The sequence below is a fragment of the Pyrus communis genome, chromosome 16 (genome assembly GCF_041283825.1).
Source record: "Pyrus communis isolate YQ-2024b chromosome 16, ASM4128382v1, whole genome shotgun sequence".
Lineage (NCBI taxonomy): Eukaryota > Viridiplantae > Streptophyta > Magnoliopsida > Rosales > Rosaceae > Pyrus > Pyrus communis.
In genome coordinates, this window is record NC_142580.1 from 29,221,430 (window position 1) to 29,248,493 (window position 27,064).

The 27,064-nt window shown below is 38.8% G+C and overlaps 2 protein-coding genes across 8 annotated transcripts; both read right to left on the minus strand.

Annotated features, from left to right (window-relative positions):
• Positions 1-677: 677 nt before the first annotated feature.
• LOC137731420 (DNAse I-like superfamily protein) lies at positions 678-6,142 on the minus strand. 4 transcript variants are annotated; one of them, XM_068470528.2, is made up of 10 exons: positions 5,642-6,142; positions 5,433-5,530; positions 5,262-5,302; positions 4,684-4,733; positions 4,072-4,141; positions 3,837-3,958; positions 2,081-2,214; positions 1,605-1,752; positions 1,323-1,470; positions 678-1,167 (listed from the first exon to the last, which is right to left on the minus strand). In XM_068470528.2, exons 1-10 carry the CDS (start codon positions 5,707-5,709, stop codon positions 859-861), a joined length of 1,188 nt encoding a protein of 395 aa, XP_068326629.2. In that variant the 5' UTR covers positions 5,710-6,142; the 3' UTR covers positions 678-858. The 4 variants fall into 4 exon arrangements, with proteins under 4 accessions (XP_068326629.2, XP_068326631.2, XP_068326630.2 ...); XM_068470530.2 differs by having other exon boundaries at positions 5,655-6,126; XM_068470529.2 differs by having other exon boundaries at positions 5,433-5,527; positions 5,642-6,079.
• A 14,088-nt stretch (positions 6,143-20,230) lies between these two features.
• LOC137732013 (uncharacterized) lies at positions 20,231-27,064 on the minus strand. 4 transcript variants are annotated; one of them, XM_068471294.2, is made up of 7 exons: positions 26,871-27,064; positions 26,468-26,757; positions 24,018-25,061; positions 23,463-23,657; positions 23,223-23,377; positions 21,745-21,855; positions 20,231-20,646 (listed from the first exon to the last, which is right to left on the minus strand). In XM_068471294.2, the coding sequence occupies exons 2-7, from the start codon at positions 26,651-26,653 to the stop codon at positions 20,586-20,588; spliced, it is 1,752 nt and encodes a 583-aa protein (XP_068327395.2). In that variant the 5' UTR covers positions 26,654-26,757; positions 26,871-27,064; the 3' UTR covers positions 20,231-20,585. The 4 variants fall into 4 exon arrangements, with proteins under 4 accessions (XP_068327395.2, XP_068327397.2, XP_088544124.1 ...); XM_068471296.2 differs by having other exon boundaries at positions 23,223-23,356; positions 26,871-27,046; XM_088687998.1 differs by lacking the exon at positions 26,871-27,064 and having other exon boundaries at positions 24,018-24,118; positions 24,191-25,061; positions 26,468-26,794.

The window sequence follows — 27,064 nt, forward strand, 5'->3', positions numbered from 1 at the left end:
CTTGTCTAAATCCACGACCCAAATTCTGTTGAACCACCACCGCCGTCCGTCGAAGCCGATGACGACCATGAGGATAGGTCTACAGAGTACAGACCCTAAATTCAACACCACCACAGTAATATTTGATAGGGTGTAAAAATGTGTGTCAAACAACGTATGTCCCCAATACTAGCTCTATATACAAAAGTTATCAAAAATTATACTCTCCATTCCAGCTACTCCTTCACTCTAAGAAAAGTTGTAACATATTTCTGGTTGGCGGTGACATATTATTAAATACACAGACTTGGTGGTCCAATTTGATCTCACAGAAATCATATGTTAAGTCAGATTTCATGCATCAACACAGCGTGAAGGCAATAGAATGGATCTACGTTCATTTGCTACTCCTTTCTCAAGCTGATATTTGCCAACCGCCCATTGGGAGTGAACGTCTAACCTGCTTGCCTTAATCTCTACACAACCAATCACTTTAATACCTTGCTTAATTACAAGCTCGCGCTATACGCTTGACATTCAATTCTTAGTCCTCAGTCTTCAATCTTCCCCACCACCCATTCAGTCACCTTCTACGTAAATAAGACATTGTAACTTTCTTCCATTCACTTCATAACACTAATCAATTCAGCTAACCTATCATGGCCGCCCAACTCCTATGCGTAGCCGAAACCAATCAGTCTCCAATCGTTTCTCTTTCCCTCTTAAGCGATGAAATGTGCAGTTCAGTGTTAATTATAAAACACGAGGTTTAGAAAATAAGAAGCATAAACCTAAAAATGCAAAACAAAACTTTAAAGGACCCAAATGTTACTTTCCGTATCAAGTAATTTATTGTTTTTTTTTGGTCAGAAAAGAAATCTATTCTCTGGATATCTCAAATTCCACACCAATTGGTAAATGATCACTTGGGTGAAAGAGGTTTGGTAATCCACCATCCACATCAGAGGAATCCGGTCCCGGAAGCTCAAGAAAACTGACTGGTTTTATGTGGTCAGAAGGGGAAAAGAATATATAATCAAGTGTACCAGTGAATCCAGGGGTGCAATTTGTAAATGGCGGTTCACCTCGTGTATAAGCATAGGTGCTGCACAAGGGAATAGGCAGATCTTCTAGAATATCCATTGTTGGTGCAGATGAAGAGTTGCCTGAAATAAGGTACTGGTAAACCTGGAATACAAGAGAAGTTAGAACTGGGGGAAGTATTTTGCATGCACCAGGTCCCCTAGTGGACTAAGACAAAAACTGAAGAATCGGAAACAATGCAAACCAAACCAGTACAAGAGTAAAGTAGGTGAATATTAAGAAATTTGAGGGCATCAGACCTTATCCCCGGGAACTGAATTGAAGTCACCAGCCACAATCAATGAAGGAGTGCACTCAAATCTGTCAGATACTAATGTTTTAAATTGAGCCAAACGTGATAGAAGATATTTAGCTTGTGCAAGCTTAACGTCTACCCAGCTAGGATCCCTGAAGCATAAACATCAATGTCCTTAACAATTTGAACAAATAAAATATAAACCACACGTCTATATGCAAGAAGCATAAACACAACACCGCATAAAAGAGTAGGAAACTAACAATATAATAACAAACAACTTTACCAGTAAAGATGTGTGTTTGCCACAATAACAAAATGATTACAAGGATGTTTTAACTTGAATGCTGCCATAATTCCAACACAATCACGTCTTAGTCTGACACGAGGATCATTAGGATCTCCACGATCCTGAGTGGTCTCTACTATTGAACCTGAAGAGAGTGAAGAAAATGTCACAGTCGACCAAATCTCTAGTTCTGTGGAGAAAACTGTATCAAGACATAAGGAAGCTATGATCAAGATTAATAACACCAATAGAAAAAAACACAGAGCAGAAGGGAAAAAGTATTTAAAATGTCACCAACAATAAGAACATAGATAAAGTTGCAAATGAATGAGTTCCTCTAAATACTTGAAATTAAAGACATACCTATGCATTAGCATAAATCAAGATTCTAACATTTTAAACATTTGAGACGGTACACCATTAGCAACATGAATTCAGCAACAGATTAGATATTAAAACAGCATGGAAGTTACCATTTTTGGATCCGGCATCTTCATTTCCTGTGGCTTTCTTATCATTTGGTTTATCATCACTGGGTATATTTCCATCTTTAATTGAGTTTACAAGATCATTGTATTCTATTTTCTCCTCCAACACCAAATCTGCCCTGAAGGATGAAGGACAATTAAACCGGCAATTGAGATAGTCGTGCATTTAAATTTGAAATAGATTTAAATAGGTAACGCTCTGCTGCAAAGTTTAAAAAAAGTTGGAAAGAAATTATCCAAATTTGTCCCGATATCTATATGCCAATGCAGAGACAATGCTATGGGTTTTGCCATTTCATATGAGTCCACGACATGAACGGGACGGTTTAGTCGCTTCAGATTGAATTTTTTAATTTTGATAACAAACAAAACTCTATTAAACAAAGAAAACAACTAAAATTGTGTGGATAGGGTATCCACTAAATACAAGCAACTAACTAATGCATCAAGCTCTAGCTAACATACAACAAAAACCATAATATCTAGATAAGAACAGCTTTCCAATCTGCAAAGGTAGCAACGAAAAGAAATGAAATTTCCCAAGACTCAGAAGCAATCAAAGACCAAAATGCAGTCGGGAGCCTAGTGCTGCTCCCCTCTAAAATCTTTAAAATCCTTTTGTTCCTTTCCAATCACACTACCCAAAAATTTGAACTCCCATGCACATGATACGTCACTGGGGGCAAAGAAGTGGCCTTTGCAAGTTGAAATTCGCTCTCAAGTTTCTGTGGAGACCTACATCCCATTATAAAGAAAGGAACAAACTGACCACATTCTAACTATAGGAACACTATGCTATATTACTGCGATATTACCAATCTGTAGAGACATTGAAAAGTCATGAACAAAGTTTCCACTGCCAACTCTCGTCCCAAAAACTCCATTATCCACCACAAAAAAGACAGCAAGACACAAAAAAAGTTCAGACCTTGCTAAATGTCTTTCCAAAGGGTGATAAAATGAAACTTGTACTACTGGATTAGAATCCCTTTAAATTCCTGTCTACCTCATAACTGTTTCTAATGACATCATGTCATACAGGTTTACTGGATTAGAATCCCTTTAAATTCCTGTCTACCTCATAACTGTTTCTAATGACATCATGTCATACAGAAAAACCTCACCAGCTGAAATGTCCTTAGCCATTTTCCAAGCACTGCCTTATTTCTCTTTACCAAAACCTTACTCAAAACCTTGTCACACAAATTCTCCTCCAGCTAAGTTCTCCACCTTCCCTTACTCAAAACCTTGTCACACAAATTCCTCATCAATTGCTCTATTCTATTGGGTACTTGTGCTGGAATTTTAAAAACACAGTGCCAGTAGGTTAGTAAGCAGCTTAAAACCAAATCAATCAAAGTCAACCTACCTCCTCTTGAGAGGAATTCTTTCTTACAATCTTCCAATAATCTTTTTCACTTTCTCTGCCACCAGATCCCAACCTACCCGTGATTACCTCCTAGTGGAAGCCACAAGTATTTCAACCGGCTAAACAAGCCACTTTGTGTTCTCAAGCATCTATCCTGAAATTGAACCCTTCTCCTTGTTATTTTCCAGCACCGATTACTCACAATGTCTAACAACACTTTGAAGATGCTAAGACTTGCTCCTTACTTGGCGTTGTTAGATGTTAAATACTTGTTCTTTATTATTTTCATATTTTTCTTGATGGCTCATTCTAGTCAGTAAGTATGTAAATTATGCACATTAAACTGGGAAAAGGAGTCGATTTTTAACCTACATTTCGTGTTTATAAAAAATTCCACATCCGTCACGCTTTTGCCCACTTCTCTGAATATACGTACTAGAATATCCATTGCTCTCCATATTTCCTTTGTAAAAGCTGTCATACTTATCAACTTCCTGGAAAGAATTTTATATTGTTCAAAACAACAGGTTATATAAATGGCAAAGAAACTATTTATCTCCCCTTTCAAGAAAAGCAGAAAAATATAACAAAGAACATAAAAGGAAACCTGTAGACAGAAAAAGTCAGCTCCAAGGTTCTTTACAACACTCAAAATGGCCTGCGAGCGAGCTTTCCACCTATGGTAAGCATATTTCCAAACATAAAGGGAAAAACTCACATGTGAAAGACTTTATATAACATGCAGAAGAAAACATTACCAAAAAGGGAAAAACTCATCTATTTCTCCTGGAACTTTGCTCAATGTGTAGAATATTACTAAGCAATCCAGCCAAACATCAGAAGAAGGTAATTGACATCACAAAATTAGATGGGTAAAAAGGTAAAAGGTATGTTGTAGACACATGCAGTGTACTGATGTACCGTCTGGGCATGCCAAAACTTACTTTACATGTTGTAGACAACAAACCAAACCAACAGACTATCTGATACATAGGTCTAAGTTCCTGCTTATAATTCCATGTTCATAGCAGGTTAGCTTACGTGCTATGCATCACTATAAGCCAACATTATCCTAATGTTGCGCCAATTAAATGGAACAACTATTCTAATGTTGCGCCAATTAAATGGAACAACTAGTAATAGAGACTACTTATATCAATATAAGCTAACAATCGAGCAACTTATTCACAAAATGCTTAAGTTATGATTTATATTATACCTGAGACAGGAGGATGGAGAGTGTGGAAACAATGAGCTCTTTACGTACACCTGCAAATACAAAAAATAGAGAGATATTTTAGACAAACGGTAAAAATATAAAAATAACATTCACAAGGAATTCATATTCCGATATGTAACTTGTAAAGTACTTCCTCAACATCAAATGAATTAGGAAATATTACAGAATAACATTATAATAGAACCAACTGAAGCAAAATACAAGAAAATTAAATTTACTATTAACAATAAACATATCATTTAATGAAAAAATACAAAGATAATATGGGCAACATTGCATATAATCAACACATTCACTTCATTAATGATCACAAAACATAGAAAACAAACAATCACATTGGCATAGAAAGATAAAAGGAAGCTGGATTCAGTTGTAACATGTAATTTCCGTTTAGTTAAATAAAAGTTCATTATTATTTCATACACTTCTTTGTGGATACAAAGCGATAATCGAATACCGATTCATATAATAAACCCCAAAAGGCAAAAACTAAAACACGGTCAATTAAGCACGAAATCGGAAATTGTCAGAAAAAAAAGTGTGATAGTCATTCATACCTGAGCCAAAATGTTATATGACACAAGACTAAACCTGATAACTGCAAAATCACAATCATATAGAGAAGCTTACAGCAATTTTTTACGAACCTTATAAAACAATGTCCAAAAATTCAATGCCCAAAACAAATACAAAATAATGAAATGAAAACAAAGGGTAAAAGGGGTTACCATCAGCTTTGCTTATTGAGCAGATCTTACTCTCTTCCACACGAATAAATTTTGGGCATTTTGGTGATGGGGTTGAGCTCATTCTGCTAAAAGCACTTCTGCGAAAAGCACCCAATAAAATTACAAATTAGTCAGAGGAAAAAGAATACAAAAAGAAGATGAAGAAGAAGAAAAGGGAGAAGAAGGTAAAAGTGAAGCATTGACGTTACGTGGTCTTATTACTTATGGGGAAAGAGGGAATGGGCAGGCGGGAAAGGGCAGGAAAAGCCCTCAGCATTGGTACAAATAGAGGTTGAGAAATATGCGCAGAGCAGACGAGGTGTTCGTTAAAAGTCCGAAGAGGGAGTTGGGAAGGGCTCGAATAAAATAATATAGGCGGCGAGTCGGCGACGGCTGACTGAACACTATGAATCAATTGTAATTTTGGACCTTTTAACTCAAAAAATTCATTACTGAAATTGAGAATATGAATGCAGTGAAATATAAAATAAATATAATATAATATTTACGAGATTCGGTAAGTGTGTCTATGTCTTCAAAACAAGATAATAGGATTACAAAATAACTCACTATTTTCTCTCTTCTCTCTAGCCTAACTCATTCGTATTTTAATCTGCTTCTCGTTCTTCCTTTCCTTTCTTTCTCTCTCTTCTTTCTTTTCTCTCTTCCTTTCCTCTTTTCTTTCCTTTCCGCCGTATGTTTCTCACTTCTCTTCTTTCTTTTATTTTTCAATCTTTTATAGGCAAAATGTCTTACAAACCTACCAAACCAACTCTCTTTGACGATGTTGTAAATGTTTTTATCATACATTGTTGCTTATTACAATGAGCATTCACACCTCCATTTACAACAATTAGATTTGGTTTTTAAACTTGACAAAATATGGAGCATTAATCCTTAATTTCAACTCTTCTTGTTTTTCATTTATTTTTCTTACGTGACATGAAATGAGATTTACAAATTGTAATTAAATTCATTTTTTAAAGACAAAGTAAAATACAAATTATGCACCCACGAGGCTACAACTTCCCATTCTCTCTTCGTCACCTTCACCCGCAACGACCAAAATGCACGAGCATAATTGTTAGCTGCTAGAGTTGAAAAAGAAAATGAAAAAGAGAGAATCCTGAGCTTTGATTAATCGATTGCAATTGAAAGTAGCCAAAAGTGGCGGAGAAGGGTGTAGGTTGGGAAGTTGTGGAAAGGGAAAAAGGTGTGAGCCTAGAGAGAGGAACAAAAATATAAAATTTATTTGTTTATTTATTCTTGTGCTATTATAATGGTGTCTCTTCTCTTCCCTCTATATAAAAGAAGGCACAATTGGTGAAGCATTTTAAATGCCTAACAATGCCCTTTGCTTAGGTACACATTTTGTATCAGAGATAAAATGGTAAAATTACATAAACAACCACACCTATGGAGTTGTTACTTACTTCATTTTTCTGTTTCTTTTTTTTTAATTACTTTAAATCAAAACCCACGCCCCCCCCCCCCCCCCAAAAGAAAGAATTCTTTTAAGCCTTAAGGCATCTCCATAAATCAACTAAATATGGAGCCCACATACTCAACATCAACACACTAATGAAAATTTTCAGAGTCAGCACAAAAGAACTAATACTCCACATTTTGTATATTTTATGAACTTTTATTTTTGTGGACCAAATCCACAATTTAATTATAAACAATTGCTCCAATTTCCTATATTAAGAATTAAGGGGATGTAAAAAGAATAATACTTACATTCTCCCTTGAGGTGATAATTTCACAACTCAACTTACAAGTAACGTATTTTCACCGTACAAATTTCATAATCGGAATCGTCAACTTTTTAATCTTCATTCGAAGTTCAGCTCTGCAAAAATCATTTAAATCGGAGATCATTTAGTCTTTCAAATGTACCGAATCACCAATTGTGTATCAAGTAACATATTTGTGAAACCCCATCCCAAATTTAGTATATTTTCATATTTACGGACTTATGAAATTACCATTTTGCCCTTGAGTTGACTTAGTTTGACCGTCTCGTTGGAACGCGTAGTTTTACTTTTTCTAATTTATTCTTAACGTACTTATAGCCACGAACGCGTAGGCGCGAATAGATTCGGATTTATAACGAAGATTCTACGTTCGAACGTCGAACGTTTCCAAATATTTTTGTGTTTCGTTCTTTACGTTATTAATTTGTGAACCGTAGGACCCACTTAGGATTTTTGTCCCCTATCCTCTACCCAATCCGGATCCCCTTTTTAGATTTCCTCCTAACTCTCCCACTCTCTTTGATTGCCATGTGGCAACTCCCCCTCCCTCTTTTCTTTCTCTACTTCTCTCTTCTCTCCCCTAAGTACTCTCTCTCCCTCTCGCAGATGTCTCTCTTTGTGCTATCACCCCTCTAATGACACACACACACCAACCTTCGAACCCACGACCCACAGACACCAACCCTCGAACCCAGGACCAAGAAGGTAGCACCAAGGGAACTGGTGCAAGGGCTTAGACTTCAACGAGCCCCATGGATTTCAGACAAAACTCCTGCCGACTCTGGCCACCTCACAGCGTGTTGTAGGTACGAATCTTTTCTTCTCCTCCTAAGCTTCAATTTGATAGCTAGATCGCACCCTAGGGTTGAGTAACGAAGACGATCGGAGCTTGGGAAGCTCCGGTCTTCTCCTTCGTCAAAAACCGGGTCATACCTGACTTGAGACCCTAAACCAGGTCTTCTAGTCCAGAACTTTAGGCCGGGCTTTCAAGCCCAAAACCCGTTAGAACCGAAGCCCAAAATCCCTTTGAACCCAGGCCTTTAGGCCGTGCTAACTAAGGCCTTAGGCCCAATAAACCTAGGCCCAAACCCATTAAACCCAGCCTAGGAACCACAGGCCCAAGTGTAGAACCCCAAGCCCAAGCCCAGGACCCCAGGTCAAGGCCCAAACCCAGTCGGAGCCTAGACCCAACCGGCAAGTAGGCCTACGCATGGGCATGCATGAAGGCCAGCCAGTACCAGCCCATGGAGCACACGCGCTGACAACTTTTCCGGTGAACTTTCCGACGACCTATCTCACACGTGGCCGTCAGAGTCGCCACCTTGCAGCGGCGCGTGGGGGTACCTGAGGTCCCATCTTTATGTTTTTCAACGTCCTAAATCCGTTTATGACGTCCGTTTTCAGAAATTCAATTATTATGGTAGAGTTTTAATAATTGGACCCTTTATGCCCTTAGGTGCGATTATTAGCAGCATTTCCATCCCTCATATTTCGTATGGCCCTTCAACGACGAAGTATCTGTGAGTGGACCCCTTCTGAAATGCATATTTTACTATTAGAAATACATACATGAAAAGCATGATTTAATGGTTACGTTTTATGAAACGTTTTATGAGTAAATTAGATTTTATTTATTATGAGACATCATGCTTTACTGAAAATATTTTGGAATACCATGCTTTATCTATTTTCATATTCTTTGTAGTATATATGATGGATGATTGTATATTATGAAGATGTTTTGAGATATGATGTTTGAGCTACTGAGCTCTGTTGAGATATATGTACTTATGTTGGAAAGATTATATTCAATGTTTTTGTGCTTATCCAGTGATCACTATTCTGCCTACGGGCGATGATACTTATATTGGCTTCGGTCGGGTGATGTAGTGGCCTACGGGTCGGAAAATATTCATATATTTGGCCTACATGTCGGGTGATGTAGTGGCTTCGGTTAATTATGATACCACTATTTAGCACATTATATACGATATATGTTTTATGACAGGTTTTATGGCATGCTAGGGTTTTCGGAAAACCTATTACATAGTATACTACTGAGTTTTCGTAAACTTTGGGAATTAGTACGTTCATGAATAAATGTTTTAGTATTATATATATCAACTTGGTCCACTCATATTTGTTTTGCGCCCCTTCAAGACATAGTAACAAGGCATACGATCTGAGCTACTAGACATTCCCCTATCAGTGATATCATGCCATCCTCTCTGCTTTTGACATCACTTGTAATGGCACTTTCTGTCACAACTTCTGCTTGTATTTTGAATTAGATGTATGCTCTGAACATGTCATGCATTATCACTATCATTTTATTGACTGTTGAATATTATTATTATATTATTTTGGTAAGGTTTGTATTTGAATATTATATTGTATAGTTCGCACGAAATTTATATGCATGTTCCATATATTCTCGGCATATGCATTCATTAAATAGCTTGCATCACCCTCGGGTGTCGGCCAGCACGTGGCCATCCCGCTGTCCCCCAGACATCGGGATCGGGGCGTTTCAGATTGGTATTAGAGCATACTTAGGACTTCATTCTTCCATTTGGTAATCATAATCTTTCGTTCTTCTAAATCATGTTTGCCTCTTATCAGAATCATGGATCCTACTAGTGGGAATGTACCTCGACAACCTCGTTCTGGTCTAATAGGAGGAATTCAATAGTTGACCTCTGCTCTACGAAATACTCTTCCTGGGAGTAACAGGCCAAGTTGTACTTATATGGAGATTGCTCGTAGCCATGGCATTACAGAGCTTAATGTAGTTGGAGCTTGTGAGGAAGCTGAGGATTGGCTAGAAAACATGGAGGACACCTTAAAGAGTATGAGATGCCGAACGTCTGAATGGGCAAAATCGTTGGTTACTTTCTTCAGGGGAATGCAAGATATAAGTGGAAGTCAGTGACAGGTTCTCACCCACGTAATTCTTTGATGACTTGGGCTACATTCAGGAGATTTTTCAGCGCACACTTTTTGAGACCCGGTTATCAGCTGAGGAAGACACAAGAATTCCTAAAGTTTTACCAGGGTAATCTAAGTACTACAGAATTTGATAGCATCTTTCGACGGTTGGCAAAAGAACCTATGGGAACCAGCAGGAAATGATGATACAACTACAAATTGCTACAAATAATGACATTTGTGAGCTTCTGGCACCACAGAGGTATGCCTCCTACGCGGATATAATTGAGGTGGCTTTGAGGATTGAACAAACGAGGTGAAGTAGACTTAACCAGAATCATCCTTAAACTCATAATCAACCTCGGAACCAGAACCAACGGGGTCGTTGATTCCGATCCTGGAGTATGAGGGAGCTTTCTACTTCTTCTAATTCATTCGGCCTTAGACACTCTTAGTCGTTCAAGCGACAGGGTTAGGGTTTGGGATCATCTAGTGAGGGCTCAAGCAATGAGTTGGTGTGGCGATCTTTTAGCCATTTTAATCCAGGTGCGGCTAATACGGCCAAGTGTTACAGGTGTGACAGCTTTGGACACATAGCCCGTGATTATGCTACTCTGCATTCATCTAATGGTTTTGCTTCCGGTTCGGGTTACGGTGGGGGTAATAACCTGAGCACTTCGAATTACGGTGAGGAAATTATTCGACTACTCAGATTTATGGTGGGAGTAGCAATTCGAGTACTCAAGTTTCTACTTGGAGATAGCCGCAGTTTTCTGGTGCACCTTCGAGCATTCGTGCTTAGGGGAACCGAGCAAGTCGCAACAACCAGGGTCTTAGGACTCGTGTGGCCCGTAATAGTGGTTCGGGACGTCAGGCTCATGGGCGCATCAACGCCATGACTCAGCAGGAGGCAGAATAAAAACCTAGAGTCATCATTGGTACGTTACTTGTTTAGGGTAATTGGGCTCGTGTTTTGATTGATTTGGGTGCCACTTATTCATTTATATTGTCACAATTTGCACGAGTTATTAACCCACAACCTACATCACTTGGTTTTGATATGTTCATACCATTGCCACCTGGAGATCTCATTTGTGCACAGTGAGAGTTAAGGAATGACCAATTATTGTCGAAAGGGAACTTATGGAGGCCAATTTAATTCCTTTCAACCTTGTGGAGTTCGATGTCATTCTGGGAACAGATTGGTTATCTAGGCACAATGCCTATATCGGATGTAAAGAGAAATTGGTGACCCTTGATCGGCCTGGACGACCAGCGATCCATTTCAAGGTGAGCGACAGATCTTCCAGAATAATATTATTTCCGCTATCTAGATGACGAAATTACTACATAAGGGTTGTGTAGGATTCTTAGCTATGTGCTAGAGATATGCCAGTGGTGAATGAATTCACCGATGTATTTCCAGAGGATTTGCCAGGGTTACCACTTGCGAGGGAAATCAAATTCACCATTGATCTACTTCCAGGCACTAACCCTATTTCATTGGCACCATACCGAATGGCACCAACTGGGTTGAGAGAATTGAATATTCAACTTCATAAGCTTGTGGAGAAAGGTTATATCCAGCCCAGCATGTCTCCTTGCGGTGCTCCTGTATTGTTTGTCAAAAAGAATGATGGGTCAATGAGAATTTGCATCGACTACAGTCAACTGAATTGGCTGATGGTGAAGAACCATTATCCTCTGCCTGGATTGATGATCTGTTTGACTAGTTAAGCGATGCTCAAGTGTTTTCTAAGATTGATTTTCGTTCGGTTTACCACCAGTTGCTGATCCGGAATGAAGATGTACTGAATACTACTTTATGTAATAGGTATAAACATTATCAGTTTCGTGGCATGCCTTTTGGATTGATGAATGCACTTGCAGCTTTCATGGATTTGATGAATAGAGTCTTCAGACTGTATCTCGATCGGTTTGTGATTGTTTTCATTGATGACATCCTGATCTACTTCAAGAGTAATACTGAGCACAAGAAATATTTGAAGTTGGTGTTGGAGAAGTTGAGCAAACATCAGCTGTATGCAAAGTTCAGTAAGTGTAGATCAGTTTCCTTGGGCATATAGTTTTCGCTGAGGGAATTAGTGTGGAACCTCAGAAGATTTCGATAGTGTCTATGTGGGAGGAATCCAGGAATGTTACTGAAGTGATGAGCTTTATAGGGCTGGTTGGCTATTGCCCACGTTTTGTGCAGGATTTCTCGGAAATCGCCCCACCTCTCACTAAGTTAACCTGGAATGGGGTCAAATTCGAATGGGATGAGAATTATGAATGGAGTTTCCAAGAGCTTAAGCAGCACCTTACTCAAGCCCCAGTCATTGCTCTTCCGAACGATGGCGATGAGTTTGAAATGTACAGTGATGCATCCTTGTCGGGATTGGGTTGTGTTTTGATGCAGCATGGGAAAGTCATCGTTATGCTTCCAGGCAGCTCAAAACCCACAATAGAAACTACCTAATCATGATCTGGAGCTCGGAACAATGGTTTTTGCTCTAAAAATCTAGCAACATTACTTGTACGGTGAGAAGTGCCACATCTTTATTGATCATAAAAGTTTAAAATATGTCTTCACCCAAAAGGAATTGAATTTGAGGCAGAGAAGATGGATAGAACTCATTAGTGACTACGATTACACTATTGAGTATCATCATGGTCAAGCCAACGTCGTAACAGACACTTAGCCAGAAATCATATGGACAGCTTACTTCTCTTTGAGCTATCCATGTTCCGCTACTGTTTTCTCTTTGAGAGACCGGCATTACCGTGACACTAGATTCACAGGGAGCATTGTTGGCACATGTAACATCCCACATCGACCAACGGAGAGGGGGTGATATGCCTTATATGTACATGCCCACCTTCATATAGCACGAGGCCTTTTAGGGACTCATTGGCTTTGGATTCCATCGGAACTCTGAAGTTAAGTGAGTTCAGGCGAGAGCATTCCCAGATGGGTAACCCACTGGGAAGTTCTCTTGTGAGTTCCCAGAAACAAAATCGTGAGGCTGTGGCTGGGTCCCAAAGTGGACAATATCGTGCTACGGCGAAGTCAAGATTGGTTTGTGACAGAATGGTATCAAAGCCACTCTGTCGTGTGGTACGAGTGTGTCGATGAAGACATCGAGACCCTAAAGGGGGTGGATTGAAACATCCCACATCGACCAACGGAGAGGGGGTGATGTGCCTAATATGTACATACCCACTTTCTATAGCACGAGGCCTTTTGGGAACTCATTTATTTCAGATTCCATCAAAACTCCAAAGTTAAGCGAGTTCGGACGAGAGCAATCCTAGGATGGGTGACCCACTGGGAAGTTCTCGTCTGAGTTCCCAAAAACAAAACTGTGTGGGAATGGTAAGCCCAAAGCAAACAATATCATGCTACAGCGAAGCCGGTCTAAAATGTGACAGAATGGTATCAGAGCCACTCTGCCAAATGGTGTAAGTGTGCCGACGAGGACGTTGGGCCCCTAAAGGGGGTGGATTATAACATCCCACATCGACTAACGAAGAGGGGTAATGTGCCTTATATATACATGCCCACCTCCATAAAGCACGAGGCTTTTTGGGAACTCACTGCTTCGGATTCCATCGGAATTCCGAAGTTAAGTGAGTTCGGGCTAGTGCAATCCCAGGATGGGTGACCCACTGAAAATTGCTCATGAGTTCCTAGAAACAAAACCGTGAGGACGCGGCCCAAAGCGGACAATATCATGCTACGGCAGAGTCGAGACTGGGATGTGACATCACACTTCCAAATTAGTCATGTTTTGGTGGATTTGGTTCGGGAAGTTCAAGAGCTCAACCAACATTGTGCAGACTTAAAGGAATAGGTGCGGAATGGTTCTAGGCGAGATTTGAAAATCCAGAAAGATGGAGCCTTAGTGATGGGAAGTAAGTTGTTTGTGCCTAAGGACAATGAAATGGTGAAGAAGGAAATTCTGGATGAAGCCCATATTTCGGCTTATGCCATGTATTTGAGGAGTACAAAATTGTATCACATTATCCATTCATTCTACTTCTTGTATGGGATGAAACGGGATGTGGTAGATTATGTGAAAAGACATATAATTTGCCAGCAGGTGAAGGCGGACATACATCACCATGGATTTTGTGTATGGTTTGCCGAGCATGTGGTCAAGGTTTGATGGCATTTGGATGATTGTGGATCGACTAACCAAGATAGCTCATTTCTTACCTGTTCGACTGGCCTACACACTAGAGAAGTTGGCACAGTTATTCATTGATAACATTGTTAAACTTCATGGTGTACTTGTCACCATTGTTTCGGACAGAGATCCAAGATTCACCTTCAAATTTTGGAGAGTTTTCAATGATGCCATGAATACTTAGTTGTTGTACAACACTGCCTATCATCCACAGACCGATGGTCAATCTAAAAGGACAATTCAGACTTTGGAGGACATGTTGAGAGTGTTTGTTCTCCAGTGGAAGGGTAATTAGGATAGCTATTTGTCATTGATTGAGTTTGCCTACAACAACAGCTACCACTCCAGTATCAGCACTGCACCATTTGAGGGGTTGTATGGGAAGGCGTGTCAAACACCTTTGTGTTAGACTGAGGTCGATGAACGAGTTTTAGTAGGGCCAGAAATTGTACATTTGAACGAGTAGGCGCGAACTGATTTGAATTCGAATTTATAACGAAGATTCTACGTTCGAACATCGAATGTTTTCAGATATTTTTATGTTTCATTCTTTACGTTATTAATTTGCAAACTGTGAGACCCACTTAGGATTTTTGTCCCTTATTCTCTACCTAATCCGGATCCCCTTTCTGGATTTCCTCCTAACTCTCCCACTCTCTCTGACTACCACATGGTAGCTCCCCCTCCCCCATTTTCTTTCTCTCATTTTCTTTTCTCTCCCCCAAGTACTCACTCTCTCTCAGCTCACACTCTCTCTCATTTTCGCAGATCTCTCTTTCTGTGCTCTCACCCCTCCAACGACACTCACACACCAACCTTCGAACCCATGACCCACAAACACTGACCCTTGAGCCCAGGACCAAGAAGGTAGCACCAAGGGAACTAGTGCAAGGGCTTAGAGACTCCCGCGAGTCCCATGGATTTCGAGCTAAACTCCGACCGACTCCGGCCACCTCACAGCATGTTGTAGGTACAAATATTTTCCTCTCCTCCTAATCTTCAACTTGATAGCTAGATCGTACCCTAGGGTTGAGTAACGGAGTCGATCGGAGCTTGGGAAGCTCCAGTCTTCTCCCTCGTCAAAAACTGAGTCATACTCAACCCGAGACCCTAAACCAGGTCTTCCAGTCCAAAGCTTTGGGCTGGGTTTTCGACGACCCATCTCAACGTGTGGTAGTGCATGGGGTTACATGAGGTCCCCCCTTATGTTTTTCAACGTCATGAATCCATTTATAATGTCTATTTTCAGAAATTCAATCGCTATGGTAGAGTTTTATTAATTGGACCCTTTATGTGCTTAGGTGAGATTATTAGCAGAGTTTCCATCCTTCCTATTTTGCACGACTCTTCGACGACAGAGTATCCGTGAGTGGCCTCCTTCTAAAATGCATATTTTACTATTAGAAATACGTACATGAAAAGCATGATTTAATGATTACGTTTTATGAGTAAAATAGATTTTACTTATTATGAGATATCATGCTTTATTGAGAATATTTTGGAATACCATGCTTTATCGATCTTCATGTTCTTTGTAGTATATATGATGGATGACTATATACTATGAAGATGTTTTGAGACATGATGTTTGACTAACTAAGCTCTGTTGAGATATATGTACTTATGTTGGAAAGACTATATTCAATGTTTTTGTGCTTATCTAGTGGTCACTGTTCTGCCTACGGGCGATGATACTTATATTGGCTTCAGTCGGGTGATGTAGTGGCCTATGGGTCAGAAGATATTTATTTTGGCCTACGAGTCGGGTGATGTAGTAGCCTACAGGTCGGAAGATATTCATATATTTGGCCTACGGGTCGGGTGATGTAGTGGCCTACAGGTCGGAAGTTATTCATATATTTGGGCAAAAGGTCGGGTGATGTAGTGGTTTCGATCGATTATGATACCACTATTTAGCACATTATATACGATATATGTTTTATGAAAGGTTTTATGGCATGCTAGGGTTTTCGGAAAACCTATTACATAGTATACTATTGAGTTTTCATAAACTTTGGGGGTTAGTACATTGATGAATAACTGTTTTAATATTGTATATATCAACTTGGTCCACTCATGTTTGTTTTCTGCCCCCTCAGGATATAGGAACGAGGCATACGATCCGAGCTATAAGGCATTCCCCTACTAGTGATATCATGCCATCCTCTCTGCTTTTGAAATCACTTGTAACAACACTTTCTGTCACACCTTCCACTTGTATTGTGAATTAGATGTATGCTCTAAACATGTCGTACATTATCATTATCATTTTGTTGATGGCTGAATATTATTATTATATTATTTTGGTATGGTTTGTATTTGAATATTATATTGCGTAGTTCGCGCAAAATTTATATGCATGTTTCACATGTTCTCGGCATATGCATTCATTAAATGGCTTGTGTCATCCTTGGGTGTCGGCCAGCACATGGCCATCCCACTGTCCCCCGAACATCGGGATCGAGGCGTGTCAATATTAATGATGAACCGGCCATTTATTTGATAGATTTGGATGACTAAATGACCTCAATTTGTTTTATTTTTTGGTAAGGATGATCTTTAAATGAAGACTAAAAAAATTGTACGGTTCCGTTTATGAAATTTGTACGATGAAAATACGTAATATCCAATGTGGAACCATGATTTTTCATGGCCAAAGTAAGGCTGATCGGAATACAATTACCTCAAAAGTCCGATCATAGACTCAATAACTTTGAGCGAAGCTGGATTAACGGAGCAATGGTGCCACCCTCATCCTATTCTGAAGTAGTGGGCGAAGTTCGAGCTACTTTGTCGAGATTGACCATTATTGTTCTGCAAGACGTATGGAATCATCAAGATCCTTTGTATGTCTTTGAGTTCCTATAATGTAGGAATCAGCGTGCACCACAAGTAATCACACTTAAAAATGATGCAATATCTGCTTTTAGATATCCTTTAGGATTCTCCCGGCATTGTACAAGGATTATATCCTAAAAAAGACTCTATCTCAGCTAGTATAAATACACTCATCTAAAGTTCATCATGTGTAACGCAATCATCGCACTCTAATTCTCTTGCCCACTTCTTGAGTCTTATACTTGCTTACTAACTTCAGCATCGGAGAGCCTTTGGCCAGCACACTCCCCCTTGTCTCAGAATTGCTCACGGTTATTTTCTGCTTGGATTTATGCCTTCACCATTCGCGACGATGAGCGAATTTGATTCCAACAATTGATGCTTTTAGTGAGAGTGAACTCATATTCCTCTCGACCAAATCACTTTACACCTATGGAGATCCTTCCCAAGCAATCATACTGCAATTGCACAATCTCCCCGCACGGCGCTAACCCTGATAATGGTGGAGTTTCTGCGATAGACCAAATGGGAAGATTTGATAGAGGTATGTCTATCTTTGGAAAATATTTGAGAAAACCCACTAGCCAAAGAACCGACAAGATTCGCTGATCTAAAGATGCAAGTGAAAGAACTTAAGGATGCCTTCTCTTGTTTTAAGGAGGCATCGATCTAGGCAGCACCTACCAAAATCCCAACAGTAATTGTTAATTTCAGTCAAAAGGCATCACCTTAACGACCTCCTCCCGAAACACAATGAAGAAAGTCCAGAAGGCTTTGAGGTCTTTATCTTACCCAGCATTTCAGGGAAGAGATACTTCCCGGAGTCAACTGCATATCCAGGGAATAGGAATATCTGTAAAAGAAACTCAGTAATAAAGGAAGGTGGTGTGCAAGAAGCAACAAACGGTGACTTCCATCAACAAACCCCTGATCATCAACTCTAACATCTTGATGTTCTTTGGTCAAGACTTGCAAGATGTTGTCCCCATGACAATGCCTTTGCAATCAAGATATAGATTTCCAATACCTTAGTTAGTCGGGTTTTGGTGGACAGTGGATCAGGGACCCTATCCGGTCCCTAGGAACGATGAAGCTGGCAATTCAGGAAAAACCTTACTACCATCTAGTGACCTTCCACGTTATCGATTGTTCGACTCCCCATAACGCCAATCTTGGCCGGAATTGGCTACACAAGATGAAAGATGTGTCATCGACTTACCATCTGTTGCTCATTACCTTGCTTTGGATGGGGTAAAAAATATAAAAAGAGATGGAGTGGCAACATGTTGATGTGTTTTCGAGAGTATTAACATGATCCCAAAGGGAGAACGGAGCTTCAGCGCTCCCATGGACCAATCATCATAGCACTCACAGCCCGGGGGTCAACAAACAAGTTATAAGGAATTCGACCTAGATCTTTACTCCTAAAGAGACAGCATTCCGAAGTCAAAGGCCGATCAGGACACTATGTACATCAGCCTTGATCCTAACAAGCCAGAGCAGAATTCCAAGATCAAATCAAAACTAACATATCAGGAGAAAGAATTGTTCGCTAATTCATTATTTGAGATGATTATGGGTGCCTTATTGTTGCGGGAACAAGATGCTTAGGAGAAAATACAATTTCTATCGCAAAAGTTGTTGGCCTTAAAGATGCTAGGATTATGGAGTGAAATAGAGAATTTAAAAACATTCGTGTTGAAGGAGATTCCAAGTTGGTCATTGATGTAGTCATTGGGAGATTTGTGATTCCGTGGAGATTCAAGAATATTGTTTTGGATATCAAAAACCTAGCAGGGTCTTTTCTCAGTATCTCTAGGAAGTATATTTTTAGGGAAGCTAATTTTGTTGCAGATGCAATTACTAGTGTATGTTTCAGTAGTCCAAACACTCTCATTTGAGATCATACTATCCTTTCTACTGCAATCCAAGCTCTAAACTTTGATCGCAATGCAATTGGATGTATTCAAGGCTTTTCTCTTAATTAAAGTTTGTTTTGGAGCAAAAAAAAAAAAAAAAAAAAAAAAAAGAAATTGTGTGCATGATAAAGAAAGTCTCCCTCATGAAAAAAGCTCTCTTATAATGTACAATAGAAAAAAAAGTACGTAATACATCTTTTGAGGGGTATAGCGACTGTGAATAAAAAAAAGGCCTCTTGCGCTCACGTTGTGTGTGCAGAGAGGCTAGGTCAAAATTGATCAATATGCATAATTGGATCAAATCAAGCATTACATCAAGATTTTTAAAAGTTATTTTCCATATTTACTTCAAAAGACAAATTTGTCATTAAAATAAATAATAGATTATCCAACCCTAAAACAAAAAAATCAATGAACATTAATTAACAAAAAAATTAATTTGGGTTTTTTTTCCCTAAAATGTGCATTGACTTGGTCTAAATCAAAATACTATTTGGAAGGGGCAATGTAGTTTACATTGTGTGTTTTTTGGATCTAAATCAAAAGACCATCTGAATGGAGCAAAGTATGTAGTTTATGTCAAATTATCACTAACAAGGTAAATCCGGCAACCTCGTTCTTTGTCATCAGGATGATAGTTCATTACAAAGAACACAACAACATATCGACCCCCATAAACAAACACATATATAAACATTACGTCGATTGAGTAGCCAAGATTAGTAATAGCATCTACAAGGAAATTGGCATCTCTAAAAATACGGCAGCATGAAATCCATGTAAAACTAAGTACAAAGAAGCAGATGTTAGCAATTATTAGTTTAGGACATCAAGGAATCAAATTACGACCGTTCTTTCTTCTCTCCAATTCATATCTATTTTGTTAACTCGGAAAACTCTAAATCGTAAAACCTATTGAATATTAAATAATAATAAATAAATAAATGTTCTTTTGGTAATCTGATGATCAAGAAATGTACGACAACCCACAACTGAAATTGATATCAATGGAGATAAATTGATTTGGTTTTGATGTTTTAATCTCAACCCTTGATACAAATCAAAAGAACTCCACACGAGATCACCCAACATTTGCGCATGTGGTAATTAGCCATTATGCTTGCATGTTAAATAAAAGTAGACATACGAAGCCCATTCAACCGAACTAAACTGAACATGAACATGACACATTTCTACTAAAATCAACCGTTAACAAACTCAGGAAACATCCAGTATGCACAGAATTTGGGATACAACAATGGGGGCTCTCCTTTCCTCCGTTTCCCTCTTGCTGGAGGTGATGCTGATTGCACGTAGTTCAGTCCATTTCTAGTAAAGTTTAACATATATAACATTTTGCAATGAGAGCAATCAATGGCAGGGCAGCCATGATGATACACGCATAAAAGGACTGAACTTCCTAAAAGATGATACAAACATTTCTTATCGTTGCCTCGAAAAAGCTTTGCTCCGTATTTGTTTGTCCATAGGCCTTCAGAAGAAGAGTTAAAAATCACCGTCTCAGTTCTCTGCAGGCGATGCATCAGATCTACAGATATCCCTGCGACAGAGTGGGCATACCCTGCATACAGCATACCAGTTAAACTAATCCGGTAGAAGTAGCATCAAAATATGAATACAAACTGAAAACGTCAGCAACTAGAGGCACTGATACTTCCGGCACAAAAAGTTAGCTTATCAGTAAAACCAGTTAAGCTTATTAGTTCGTACTTATATTAGTTAGAGCGGTGGCACGAGGAAACAAATGGCTCTTATAATATCAATGGTTTTCGATAAGATCCATTTCAGAAATAAAATATCCTGAGGCATCCTTTGGAAGTATTACATTTAAAATTCCATTCTATATTGTTAGGCCAAAAGAGGAAAACTGGCTGCTGCAACAAGCATGAGAATCAATTACCAAGAACTGGGAAAACTCTAAAACTTATCATGGAAACAAAATAATGGAGCTAATCAGTGTTTCATTAGGTGCAATAAAAAAACCAGACAATCAGTGGCAGTGAGATACATAGGACTTGTGTTTCCAGAAAAAAGATTTGAGCAATGAGTTCAAGTAGAGCTCAGAGAGGGAAATGAAAAGGTAAATCAAAATCAGAAGTTATCTCCAACTATAAAACATACGGGGGAATAGATCAGTAATTAATGAAAGATAAAATCGGAGAGTTACTGGTCAGTTAAATATATCAAAACAAGCAAATTTTGGCCATCCAGCAAACAATGGAAAGGAATTTTCCTTTTTTTACAAGTTTTGGACCTAGGACCTAAACATTTTACCCACTCTCCCAATGCCACCTGATCTAAAGGTCTGGGGTATAATATGCATTCTCACCATCCGTCTGGTTAACTTCAACATATTACCATGAATAACCACCATTTTCTAATTCAAGCTTACCCTACCAATACCATCATGTATCAGACCACCAAGTACTACCATGCGAGCACTACTACTAAACACGCAAAAAGCCAGAAGGACAATTTATCTTTTCCAACCCAACTAGTATACTAAATTTAGCAAAACCACTTTCAACAGTATCATGGCCAGAACATATAAAGTATATTGCAAAAGCACTCATCGTACCATGTTATTCAGGTCAATAAAGTATGTATCTGTTTAAAATGGTCATACTAGAAGATTCAAAAGCAGAAAATTTATTCGAACCTGTGAATCTCCTTGAGCCACTTGTCAATACAAGTTTTATGAAACTCATGATGGCAAGGCAGTATTCTCATTCTGTCTCCTTCTTCATACTCCACAAGGCATATGTAGCATCTGTTGCATTACAGGATACGCAAAGCAAAAGTTATTAAACTCATTCCATATTAAAGAGATGCAACTTGCATTCATTTTCTTAACCTAAAAAATGCCATTTTGGAAAGAAAAAAAAAAAAAAAAATCAAACATAGATATCGAATTCATGTTATAATTGGCCCATAAAAAATTGTCTTTCTAAAGACACTTCCTTTTGCTAACCAAGAGAGATGATGTACCTCCAACAACACACATCAGATTATAAATTTAATATCAACGCACACATGTATATTACATCCACATGTTTACACACAATGCTAACTAATTTTCGGTACCATTTCTAAAAGCTAATGTTAAGTCAAGTAGAGATGAACAAGGAAAGATAAAGATATTCATAACCCAAAATGTATAAACCATTGCATTAGGAACATCCTCTCAATCCACTAATTGACAGTCATCTGGATGCTCACGGATTGCAAATTTATTGTACTATTTTTAGGTTGCTTGAAAATCTTATCCATTCTTGCAATTTATTTCTTGTAGAAAAATGAGAATAATCTAAAACAAGGATGTAGAACTCGACTCAGGAGGTTCAAATATTAACTGCAAGCCAATATGCTTCTTGAAATTTTGAATGCTTTTCAAATAAGGACAGATACTGAGATTCCACATATGGTTAGGCACTCAGGAGCCGCTCAGCACTCAATAATGCTGTATTTATAGCTGTTTTCATGCTTGTAGTGATTTAGAATGCTTTTCAAATATGGATAGAAACTACTGGGATTCTACATATGGTTGGGCATGTAGGAGCGGCTCAGCACTGAACAATGCTGTGAAATTAGCTGTTTTCATGCTTTTGTTCCAACTCCATAAATCAAAAACCAAGATAATAACCTTAGGTATTTTTGTTTGAACTGGACTCTCTGAAGAATGAAACTTGCACAGTTGTGCTAGACAACCCAAAATGTTATAATGCACCTACAAGTGATACCTAATTTCCTAAACTGTTGGCGTCAAACACTAAACCTAAAATACTGTGGCTTTGTCTATGTTTGAGTCAACATGAAGTGATGACTATGATAAGAAAAGAAGCATGTAACCAAAATGACCAGAAGTTGGAAGTTATTTTTTAATTTATATACACACACACAAGCTTGACTCTCTTATTAACTAGCACTACGAAAATCTATGTTAAATTCTCAAATAGTTTGTTCAGTGATTAAAGCAACTAATGGAACAGATCTCCTTGGCTAAACATTCACTTGCATCTCAAAAAGCGCAAGCAGATAAATTCTTGTACACTGGCAACATACTGAATCAGGTCAGCAACTCCTTCAAAGATACACAGTGAACTGAATGCTGAATATTAGATAGACTTGGATACTTACTGTGCAGCCTCCTCATACTGATCTTTTTGCAACTTCGAAAACAATTTGACAGGCAAAGATTCTACAACTTCATTCGGAGCAGGAACAGATCCAATTGAAGATACAGAAGGCCGGGAAGATAAAACCACGGATTGCTGGTGAATTTCATCCAGAACCTAATTAAATTACGTCCAAACTGTTCAAGTTATATAATTAATAAGGAAACTGAACGACAAAAAGGTAATCACATATTAACATTACCTCAAACAAAGCCTCAGCTAACATAACTATTCTTGATATGCTAGCCCTAGCACTGTTGTCATCATTTGGACGGGCATCTCGATTACTCGTACGACACGTACAACGACCTGTTCTCTGTTGACCAGATAAGATACAAGACCTCTCATGTCCAGACGTGTTTTCGAAGCGGCTCCCCAACCGCTGAAGTGCACGAACCTACAAAAAATAAACATGTGCATCAGCAAACCAAAAAGTTTCACAAGGTAATTAAGTAAATTATAAATTTATATTAAGAAATATATGAGAGAGGAAAATGTATCAAGAACAGATTGTAAGTTTCAGTGCTCCCTTTAACAAAGTTCCACACAAGTTATACCTATAAACTAACCACCAGGAACAATGGGCATAGTAATGTCCATAAGGGGCAGCCAACTGGTTGGTGCATTGGATTAGCAATAAAGGTAAGGTTGCAATTATTAAACATCCGTTTAGAAGATTATGAGCCTAAATGCTATTTATTATTCTATTCAATCTCACTCAAAGCACCAAAAATTACTGTGTGAAAAAGAAACAAACCTGAGATCGTATTCTTCTCCTCCGCTCTAGGAAATTTGATCTGTGTTCAAGTAGATCATGATACCTAGCTTCTCTTGGTCTTGATGTTTCCACTCCATAGTCTTGAATGCCAAACAATGAACTAGACATATTAGGAGAATAACCAGACCCATTTTCAGAGTTTACAACATTACCTTCAGGTTCCAAACTCCGTGTATCATCCCTCTGATTTGTATCTCTCACTTCTTGTTGCAAAGAAGAAAACGTTAAATCAGATAATGATGATCGACGAAGTACCCTGTCACGAAGTCTTCCAACACTTAAGGTTCTGCTGAAACGAACATTCCGTTCAACAGGTTCCCGAGCTCCTGAACGCCTATCAGAAGGTCTTGTTCTGTTGCTCCCTATTTCATTATGAATTCTAGTAGAACACAAGTTTACACCAACCCCCATTATTGCACTGTTAGCATTTCTACCAACAGCACGTCTAGAAGAATTTGTTTGGCTATCTTGCAAGTGGTCTGAAAAAACAGATCCCAGAGTATTTAATTGTACATTGCCAGAAGTGTGGTTATAAATATGTGTTGGCATCCTATTAACCCTTGATTCTGGAAGAAAGCCATTGGCTTGTTGGCTTTCATCTGTATCTATCAAACTGCTAGCAGGCCTTGCATGTAGATGAAGCTCATCCTCATTGTTCAGTATTGTGAGACTTGTCGAAGATAGAGGATAAGACCTGGATGACCCTACACTTGTTGCTCGGCTCAACCTAAAGCTTACATTACCTGGAATGAAGCTAAAGCGAGAAAGGAAACGACTTGAAGTGTTCAAAGTTGGAGTAGCAGAAGGTTGGGCAGAGCTGCTAGCAGTTATGGAAGCAGTATCAGTGATACTAGCCTGAGCCCATTCATTCAGCTCAACATTTGGAGTTATACAAGGCATTTCATCAGGTTGTTCAACTTTAACCTTTCTGAAACATTCAATGTTTGCATGATCTGGCTCTGTGTCATTCAGGCTTGCACATGGAGCATTATTCCTGATTTCTTTGTTCCGATGATCACAAACCTAAAGCATGAGTCCACTTTAGTTCCTTTAATAATTTGTGGCCAATTAACACCAGCCATATAGATAGATAAAAATTTCAAATGACAGCGTACCAGAAACATTTTCCAAATACCTATGTTTGGTAGCAGGGAAAATATAGAAGTCTTGTATCAGGAAAACAGAAGCAACCATGAATAAAGAAAATCCCATGTGAAAAACCTGCTACTTTTTTAACGGTTAAAGGTTTACAAGTAAATGTGATTCCTGGTTTATAAAATACCCTAAATGTACGGCAGGCATGCTCCTCTTTGAAATACATCTTTGGTGAGAAAATTTTCCATAGTACAAATGGATATTAGGATTCAATATATAGTTGGGTTTCATTCCAGAGTTTCTTCGCTTGCTAACAAGATAGAAAAGCTAAAAGATTTGATGTCGGTGAACATTTTTTAAGGGTTAGGAGGTGTAACATTTAATAGATTTCCAAAGATCACATACGAAGGTTACTAACTTACTACAAATCTATTCTTTAAGATTTGGGTTAGCTTTCGAAAGCCATTATATTTTCCTGACAGTTCTTACATAGGTTGTTGACAGGGACGGTGGTGGGAAAGAAGGACGACCTAGGTTGGAATAACAAGGACTGCTAGGTTCTAGACAGATTCTCATCACGAGGAGAGATCCTCTCATGCAAACAATATTTAGTCCTACTAGCGTCACATCCAAAGTGTTCAAAAAGTGCACTACCGTAGACAACTGACACGTGGTAAACTAGTTACATGAGAGAATCTCTCCATCACGAGGCCTAAATACAGCCGAGAGTAGATGTGTATTGGAAGTGTTGCTAAAAGTAGCCACCCTTAACAATGCAGCCTTGGACAAGATTGCTACATTATTGATTTGGGAGGGAACTTTCTACATGGGAAAAATTAATTCAACTTCACAAGAGCTGAGGCAAAATAACCAAAGCTTAATTAACAAAATCCTGCTTTTATTCCCGTATTTTCGCTATATAACGAAAGCAAACCAAAAATAGTTTAACAATACCAAGTTGAAAACATTTATTAGAACGAAACGCAACTCTCCGATCTTCTTTCCATCATTTTAACACTCTTGTACAAACCTTGACACCTATATACTTACTGTCCAGAACCACAATTATAACTTCTAAAGCATTTATTTAATTAACATGTATATGATTTTAAAAAAATAGTGTAAGAAATAATTAACCTATTATCCTGAAAAATAGTTGAAAATTATTATTAATTTCTTTCTGTTGCTAATAAAATGAAGTAAGATTAAAGATTGTGGTCCAAACGCCAACGAAAATTCAGACATTCATGCTCAAACTCAAAGAAAATTGAATAAAAATTCAGAATACAGGGGTAAAACAGGAATTAAATTCAAAAAGAAGAAGAAAGAGGGACCTGGTGTTCATTGTCGCAGTCGTGAGATCGAGATTTGGTTCTAAGTCGCAGACAAGATGACGACTTGAATAGTCGGCGGCATTTGGATTTGGATCGACGCCTCCGGTTCCGGTCATTTCCACCAAACGACGACGTCGAAGAAGGCAATGCCGACGACATCGTCGCTTTGCTGCCGCCCGATCCCATCTTCTTCCCTCCGTCTGCCCAGGCAGGCTCCACTACTCCAATGCCCTTGGGACTTGGCCCTCCAAATGTGATTCAAATGACATCACTAACCACGCATGTGAGATCTGGATGCATGGAGCGGGAGAAGATTGGGTTTTTATCACTTTTTGATTTTTTCTTATCGATATAAAAAATTGATAAATTTAGAGAGAGGGGAGCGAGAAGAAGTTCTACTTACTTGCAGAGGGAGGAGAGAGAGATGGCAGATGTGGAACTTTTGGAATGATGTTTTAGTGTGAGTCGCTGACAGACGACTGACTCGTGTTTTTGAGAGGACGACATCGACATGAGATGATGAGAGCAGAGAGAAGAGACAGTGGCGTTCCCTCTGCCCCTTTTTGTGGGATTCAAAATACAAAATCGGTTTTTGCC